Below are 9,222 nucleotides of genomic sequence, written 5' to 3' on the forward strand. Positions count from 1 at the left end.
TAGAATACCCAAGATACATCTTGCAAAACACAAGAAAACCAAGGAGGATGACCATCGTGTGGTCTATTTTTTATATATTTAAAAATGAGATACAACTCATAAGAGACTTGTCAGGATTAATTAATTAACAAAATCCTTCTGTTAAACAACAATCTGTTTTACATACACTGGGTTCATCATTATCATCACCATCTNAATTGTAATCTTCCTTGCTCAATGTTTAGCCCCAAAACTAGTTAATACAGGCTGGCAGGCAAACTTGGAAACTTAGGATACACACACACAGGCAAACTTGGAAACTTAGGATACACACACACACACACACACACACACACACACACACACACACACAGAGGATGTTTTCAAACTCATGCAAGCCAGGTTGGCCTCAAACTCATAAGTAATTGATCCTCTTGATTTCACTTCCTAAATGCTGAGATTAAAGGTATGCACCACTCTAACTGGCTCACTTTAAATATTTTTATTTAACAAATGCATATATAGGAGACTTGGCATCTATGTGTAGCAGGAATGATCACTGATGATGACTCATTTGATGGGTCATAGATGAGAGAATGAATGAAGAAATGAAATAGGCAATGCTAGATAAGATGGTAGACATCATTAGGCTTGGTCTGATAGACTATGTAGGGAGTAACCTAAGGAAGGCTAGATAACAGCAGTTAGAAGGGTATATATACTCCAAACACACAATACAGCATGCTACTGTACACTAACACACTTTATTCTTTTCTTTGTGTTTCTTGTGCCTTTTTTGGCATTTTTATTAGATATTTTCTTCATTTACATTTCAAATGCTATCCCCAAAGCCCCCTACTGACACTTTATATCACCTCCTCAGTGGTCACTCCTTACCTGGAACATTTAAAAAATGTCTGTTTAGTTTCTTCCCTAGGGTACTCTGGTCTCTGTCTGCATGTTGTCTTATTAAAGAGATTGTTCCAGATAGCTCTTTTAAACTAGTAGCCTCTCAACTTGTTACAGTATATCATTTTATTATTACATTATATTTTTACAAACTTTATATTTTTTCCTTCAGAGCACTAATATAGTATTCCATATCACATGTTTAAGTGTCTGCCTCTTCCTCATCATTATACTGCAAGTTTTAAAGTGATAAAGACATTTGTTTGGACTATTGTAATATCCTAAGAAAAACATTACTTTCTAGCATTTAGAATCAAGATAAAGCTTGACCCTAAATTTGAAAATGCAGTCACAGATGCTCCAGTCACACCAGCTTGGCAACATCATTAAAGTGCTTATGGACTAACCAAATTTCTGAGTCAGTCATCATTATACTTCTTGTATCTCTACATTTCTGCTAAGAATGGCACATACCTGTTGTGAGAATCCACAGAAGAATTGGTACAAAAATTGTGGCAAAATAAAACAAAGGTTCTGGAAAATATTAAGATAAAAGTTAGTATTTTTTACTTAATTAACTTAAATGGGTGTGTACACAGTCATTCTTAAATCCTTTTAATGTTAGAATGCAATAACTCTCTATTGCAAAGATGTAAAGAAATATTTCAAATGAGTAATTCACACTAAGAGTAACTTTTGCCCTTACCTAAGTAAAAGAGGATCTCACATATGAGAACCTCTTGATATTACCGATTTTTTTCCTTTCTTTTGGAGACAAGTTCTCACACTATAATCCAAGGTAGTTTGGAATTTGCTATATATGCTTCTCTGGTCTCAAACTAATAGTTTTCCTTCTGTTTAAGCCTCCCAAGTTCTGGAATTGTAATCACAAGACACCAGGACTGGTTTGCTATATTCTTATTACAGGAAAGAAATAAGTTCATTTGGCATGATACAACGCCTAATGTATGTCCCTTAAATATCAATTGGATTTATATAATCACTATAGACTTATATAATACCCAAAGTGTGTATTTTGATCTTAGTGTCTGTTCTGTGTTCTGTTCAGAAAGTATTTTCCTATGCCAATGGGATCAAGGCTATTTCCCGCTTTTTCTTCTATCAGTTTCAGTGTGTTCAGTTTTTATGTTGAGGTCTTTGAGTTGGAGTTGAATTTTGTGCATGGTGATGAATATGGATCTATTTGGATTCTTCTACATGCAGATGTTCAGTTGAATCACAAAATTTGTTAAAGATACCGTATTTTTTCCAGTATGTATTTCTACCTTCTTAAAAAAAAATAACGTGTCCATAAATGGACAGATTTATGTCTGGGTCTTCAATTCAATTTGAACAACAACATGTCTTTTTTTTCTGGTGCTAATACCATACTGTTATTACAATAGCTCTGTAGCACTTCCGGTTTCCATATGCACCCTGAGCTGATCCTGTACCACAGAGCTCCATACCCAAATACTGCCTGGAGAGGGCAGATCTCCCAGGAGGGCTGAAAAGCCTGTGAGCACAAGTAAGACCACCACTTCTGCTCAGAGGGACCCACCTGGAGCCCTGAGGGCACAGGAGTTGAGGAGCACCTTGGGACAGGATCCTTCCAGTTTCCATCTGTGCCTGGAGCTGATCCTATACCACAGTGCTCCACACCTAAATACCTTCTGGAGAGAGCTGGTCTACCAGGAGTGCTGACACATCTGTGAGCATAGGTAAGACCACCACTTCTGTTCAAAATCCTGGTCTAAGAGGGACCCACCCAGAGCCATCAGGACACAGGAACCAAGGAACAGCTGGGGACAGGATCCTTCCAGTTTCTGTCTGCACCTCTGAGCTGATCCTGTGCTCTTCATACCCAATTTCCTCCAGGAGAGAAATGGTCTCCCAAGAGTACTGACACACAAGCTTGTAGGAGGGACAAGCCACAGTCAGAGACAACAAGACCAGTTAACAACACAGATAACCAGATGGCAAGAGGAAAGGTCAAGAACATAAGCAACAGAAACCAATGCTACTTGGCATCATCAGAAACCAGTTCTCCCACTTCAACAAGCCCTAGATACCCAAACACACCAGAAAAGCAAGACTCTGATTTAAAATCACATTTCATGATGATGATAAAGGACTTTAAGAAGGACATAAATAACTCCCATAAAGAAATACAGGAGAACACAGGTAAGCAGGTAGAAGATCTTTAAGACAAAACATAAAAATCCCTTAAAGAATTACAGGAAAACATAAGCAAAGAGGTGAAGGAATCGAACAAGACCATCCTGGGTCTAAAAATGGAAATAGAAACAATAAAGAAATCACAAAGGGAGGCAACCCTAGAGATAGAAAACCCAGGAAGGAGATCAGGAGTCAAAGATGCAAGCATCACCAACAGAATACAAGAGATAGAAGAGATAGAAGAGAAGAAGAGATTCTCAGGTGCAGAAGACACCATAGAAAACATTGACACAACAGTCAAAGAAAATGTGAAATGCAATAAGCTCCTAACCCGAAACATCCAGGAAATCCAGGACACAATGAGAAGACAAAACCTAAGAATAACAGGAATAGAAGAGAGTGAAGATTCCCAACTTAAAGGGTCAGAAAATATCTTCAACAAAATTATAGAAGAAAACTTCCCTAACCTAAAGAAAGAGATGTCCATGAACATACAAGAAGCCTACAGAACTCCAAATATATTAAATCAGAAAAGAAATTCCTCCCGTTCCATTATTCATCAAAACACCAAATGCATAAAACAAAGAAAGAATATTAAATGCAGTAAAGGAAAAAGGTCAAGTAACATATAAAAAAAGCAGATCTATCAGAATTACACCAGACTCCTCACCAGAGTCTATGAAAGCTAGAAGATTTTGGGCAGATGTTATACAGACACTAAGAGAACACAAATGCCAGTCCAGGTTACTATACCCAGTAAAACTCAATTAGCATAGATGGAAAAACCAAGATATTCCATGACAAAACCAAATTTACACACAATATCTCTTCACAAATGTAGCCCTACAAAGGATAATAGATGGAAAACTCCAACACAAGGAGGGAAACTACACCCTTGAAAAAGCAAGAACGGAATCTTTAAACAAACCCAAAAGAAGATAGCCACACAATCATAAAAGTAACATCAAAAATAACAGGAAGCATCAATTACTTTTCCTTAATATCTCTTAGCATCAATGGACTCAATTCCCCAATAAAAAGACATAGACAGACAGACTGGATACGTAAACAGGACCCAGCATTTTGCTGCATACAGGAAATGCACCACAGTGCCAAAGACAGACACTACCTTAGAGTAAAGGGATGGAAAACAATTTTCCAAACAAATGGTCCCAAGAAACAAGCTGGAGTAGCCATTGTAATATCAAATGAAAATCACCTTTCAACCAAAAGTTATAGAAAAGGATAAGGAAGGACACTTCGTACTCAAAGGAAAAATCTACCAAGAACTCTCGATTCTGAACATCTATGCTCCAAATGCAAGGGCAACCACATTCAAAAAAGAAACTTTACTAAAGCTCAAAGCACACACTGCACTGCACACAATAGTAGTGGGAGACTTTAACACCCCACTCTCATCAATGGATAGATCATGGAAACACAAACTAAACAGACACATTGAATGTAATACAGGTTATGAACCAATTGGATTTAACAGATATCTATAGAACATTGCACCCTAAAACAAAAGAATACACCTTCTTCTCAGCATTTCATGGTACCTTCTCCAAAACTGACCATACAATTTGTCACAAAACAACTCTCAACAGATACCAGAAGATTGAAATAATCCTATGCATCCTATCAGATCACNATGACCTAAGGCTGGTCTTCAGTAACAGCAAAAACAACAGAAAGCCCACAATCACATGGAAGTTGAACAACTACCTACTCATTGATAACTTGGTCAAGGAAGAAATAAAGAAATTAAAGACTTCAGAATTTAATGAAGGCAAAACATCCCCCAAACTTAAGGGACTCAATGAAAGCAGTGCTAAGAGGAAAACTCACAGCTCTGAGTGCCTCCGAAAAGAAACCAGAGAGAGCATACACTAGCAGCTTGACAGCACATCTGAAAGCTCTAGAGCAAAAAGAAGCAAATTCACCCAACAGGAGTATACAGCAGGAAATAATCAAACTCAGGGCTGAAATCAACCAAGTGGAAACAAAAAGAACTATACAAAGAATCAACAAAACCAGGAGCTGGTTCTTCGAGAAAATCAACAAGATAGATAGACCCTTATCCAGACTCACCAGAGGTCACAGACAATATTCAAATTACCAAAATCAGAAATCAAAAGGGAGTCATAACAACAGAAACCAAGGAAATTCAAAAAATCATCAGATCCTACTACAAAAGCCTATACGCAACAAAATTGGAAAATTTGTATGAAATAGACAATTTTCTAGACAGATACCTAGTACCAAAGTTAAATCAGGATCAGATAAACCATCTAAACAGTCCCAAAGCCCCTAAAGAAATAGAAGCAGTCATTAAAAGTCTCCCAACCAAAAAAAAAAAAAAAAAAAAAAAAAAAAAAAAAGCACAGGACCAGATGGGTTTAGTCCAGAATCCCATCACACCTGCATAGAAGACCTAATACCAACATTCTTCAAACTATTCCACAAAATAGAAACAGAAGGAACACTACCCAATTAATTCTATGAAGCCACAGTTATGCTGTGTATCCTCCCTTGAAGATGGAACAGTTTCTGTCTAATCAGGAACTGGTCACAATTTTCTTTCATAGAGTACTTCATAAGAGATTTTTCTATTTCTATCATGTTTAATATTCCAAATAAATTTTAAAAACTGGTTGATTGCATATTACTTTTAGCTTCAGAAGATACCATGTATATTTAAGAGACATTTAACTATTATGAATTATTTTGCTGACTTAAAAAAAGAACAATAGCTTTGTAACACAATTGAAAACCGGGGATAGTGACATATCCAGCAGTTCTTTTATTATTCATGATAATTTTAGGGAGTTGGGGTGTTTTATGATTCCATATGATGCTAAAGATTGTCATTTCAAGATCTGTGAAGATTTTGATGGAAACTGTAGATTGCTTTTGGTAGGTTAGCCCTTTTTACTATGTTAACCATTCCCTAACCTAAGAGCATGGGAGATTTCTCCATCTTCTGATATCTTCTTCAATTTCTTTCTTCAATAACTTGAAGGATGTTTGTTTTGAGGGTCAAGACTTGGTTTCTCTGTATAGCCCTGGCTATCCTAGAACTAGCTCTGTAGACCAGGTTGGCTGCAAATGTAGAGAGATCCAACTGCCTCTGCCTCCCAAGTGCTGGGATTAAAGGTGCACTGCCACCACCAGGCTGAAGTTACAAGTCTAGTCTTGCCCCATTAGTGTTACCCCAAAATTTGTTATCTGAGACTAAGGTGCTGTTTCCCTGATTTCTTCCTCAGCCTATTTGTCATTTGTATACAGGAGGGCTACTGATTTCCTTGAGTTAATCTTTTCAGATACTTTACTGAAGGTGTTTATAAGTTGTAGGAGTTGCCTGGTAGAATTTTGGGATATATATATATTTGTGCTGTGGGCACAGTGTTTGTGAAGAATTTGGTCTATTCCTTGGGTTCTATTGAATATTCTACATGAGTATATTCCCCTCTCCAAAATTCAGTTATAGAATCTTTCAGAAGTCTTTTACTGTGTATAGGTGGTTTGCTTGTAAGCATGTCTTGCGCCATATGTGATCATTGCCCTCAGAAACCAGAAGAGGGTGTTGGTTGTGAACAACCTGTGTTAGGCTGAGAAAACCAGGGTCCTCAAGAAGAGTTCTTAGCTGCTAAGCCATCTCTCTGGTCCCTAGAGATACTTTTGCTTCTTTTCATTAAAAAAATAAAATGTATTACTCAACACTGTTTTATGTAGCCTAAGTTTGCCATGACCCTCAAGCTGCAGCAATCCCAGTACTAGAATTATACATAGGTCTCTCCTACCACATTCAACTAAGAATGGGAAAAACAGTCACTGGGCTGATCTGGGAGTGGCAGTCCTCTTACCACAGCCTCCCAAATGCTGGGATTACTGGCAAGTATCACCATAATCAACTTTTGAGAAAGTGAAAACTCTTCGAAATAGTTGTGACATGTTAGATTTGAGTTTCTTGAGCATAGGGCTTGCTATGTAGCTCTGACTGACTGACCCAATACTCGCTGTGTGGAGTCCAAGCTGGCCTTGACCTCAATGGCTTACAGTTCTTTACTTAGAAGCATTGAACTTGGTGTCTAGTGGGTTTATAAGAAGTTGATTTTGTTGCTGGGCTCAGTGGTGCAGCATACTTCCTGTGATCCCAGCTACTCAGGAGCCTAGTGTGGGAGGATCACTTGAACCCTGTAGTTCAAAACTAGCCTGGGCACTATTGCAGGTCCTACTTTTTTTTTTTTTCTGTGAATGACCATACTTTGCCTTTTTCCTTTCCAATTTGCATCCTCTTGATCTCCATCAATTGTATATTGCTTCCGCTAAAGCTTCAAATACTATATTGAATAGATATGGAAAGAATGGACAACCTTTTCCTGTTCCCAATTTTAGTGGAACTGCTTTGAGTTTCTCTCCATTTCATCTGATGTTGGTTATAGGCTTGCTGTAAAGGAATGTTCCTTGTATCCCTAAATTCTTGAGGACCTTTTTATCACGAACAGTGTTGGATTCTGTCAAAAGCTTTTTCAGCACCTAATAAGATGATCATGTAGGTTTTTTTTCTTTCAGTTTGATTATATGGTGGATTACACTGACAGATTTTTGTATGTTGAACCATCCTGCATTTCTGGGATGATCATGGTCTTAAGGATGGATGGGATAGCAGAATCAAGACAAAGTAGTATTCATTTTAAACATATATGGTAAAGCCAGACTAAATAGTACATAGCTATAACTCTAGTGCTCAGGAGGCAGAGGCAGAACAATGGCCAGTTCGAAGCCATTCTGGTCTACACAGAGGACCCCTGTTTCAAACACAACTATACATTTAAAACAGCAAAACCACTACAAGAACAAAACAACATAAAATCCATGTATGGTAAGACAGTGTCAGAGTGAGGGATTACCTTAAAAGATAGAATAATGATCAGACAGAGAGTAAAATTTCTAAGAAGTAAGTTGGAAAGTAGTATATTCTAAAGTACCCTGGTTGGATTATATGAGTAAGATTGAATGAAGAAACAAACACAGTCTTGTAATTAAAGTACTCCAGTAATGGAGAAACATTCTGAAAATGGTTTAGGAGTTTCCTTCCCATCACCCAGATGGCAATTTACAATGCCCTTAATGCTCCATGGTCATATGGTGGCTTTGGGCATCTCCAATCACATGCACATACCCAGACACATATATTACTAACTATATATCTTAAAAAAGATGAGGGGATATATTTTTTTAATGCTAAGCCAAATATGGTTACACGATTAGAATTTCTTTCTGGACAAAAGACAGCTGTATAAAAGAAATAGTGGTGAGTCAGTAATGTAGATGATAACAGACACAGAAGGTGTCATCTACAGAAATAATCTCTAGTGTCCTTTGTTGTGAATGAGGTCATAACAGTTTCTAATCATTGGTTAACATTTGGTAAGTTAACACTTGTTTTGTTCTTTTAGCAGAGCATTCATTCCATCAGGAAGAACATGCTTGAATTACAGGCCAAAGTGCATCTGGAGGCACATCAAGCTTTTTGGGAAAAGTCAAGTTACCAAACAAATCTACATGACAAATCTTCATGGAGACCTCCTATTAGGGAAAGGTCAAAAGAAATAATCAGTGATGCCAAGCCCAACAGAACCTAACTCTGGAGGAGATTCCTGGATTTAACCTACTGTGGAAATATAGTCCTCATACTTCCTAGCTGTAGAACCAAGACCAGTTATAACATTTTCCTGAAGTCTGTTTTTTTTTTTTAAGTATAGAATAGAGTTTATTTAGGGTATGGGGAAAGGAGTTGAGGAGAGAATAGAGACAGAGAAAGGCAGAGAGGGGTAGGGGAGAGTAGAGGCAAGTCAGGAACATGTGGAGGGGGGGGGACAGGGAGAGAAGGGACAGAGAATAAGAGGGTAGAGTGAGGTCTATTTTTTAAATTAATTAATTAATTAATTTCTTTATTTACATTTCAAATGCTATCCCGAAAGTTCCCTGTATCCCCTGCCCGCCCCTGCTCCCCTACCCACCCACTCCCACTACTTGGCCCTGGCCTTGCCCTGTGCTGGGTCATATAAAGTTTACAAGACCAAGGGGCCTCTCTTCCCAATGATGGCCGATTAGGCCATCTTCTGCTACATATGCAGCTAGAGACTC

At 37.9% G+C, this 9,222-nt stretch overlaps 1 protein-coding gene across 5 annotated transcripts in view; it reads right to left on the minus strand.

Annotated features, from left to right (window-relative positions):
- Positions 1 to 9,222, minus strand: part of Atp11c (ATPase phospholipid transporting 11C) — a 179,947-nt gene that overhangs the window by 26,097 nt on the left and 144,628 nt on the right. For all 5 annotated transcript variants that reach the window (XM_021187669.2, XM_021187667.1, XM_029534090.1 and 2 more), the window contains one exon: positions 1,363 to 1,422. In XM_021187669.2, coding sequence (XP_021043328.1) covers positions 1,363 to 1,422 — 60 coding nt within the window. The remainder of the gene's footprint in view (positions 1 to 1,362; positions 1,423 to 9,222) is intronic.

Source organism: Mus pahari, chromosome X (assembly GCF_900095145.1).
Source record: "Mus pahari chromosome X, PAHARI_EIJ_v1.1, whole genome shotgun sequence".
Lineage (NCBI taxonomy): Eukaryota > Metazoa > Chordata > Mammalia > Rodentia > Muridae > Mus > Mus pahari.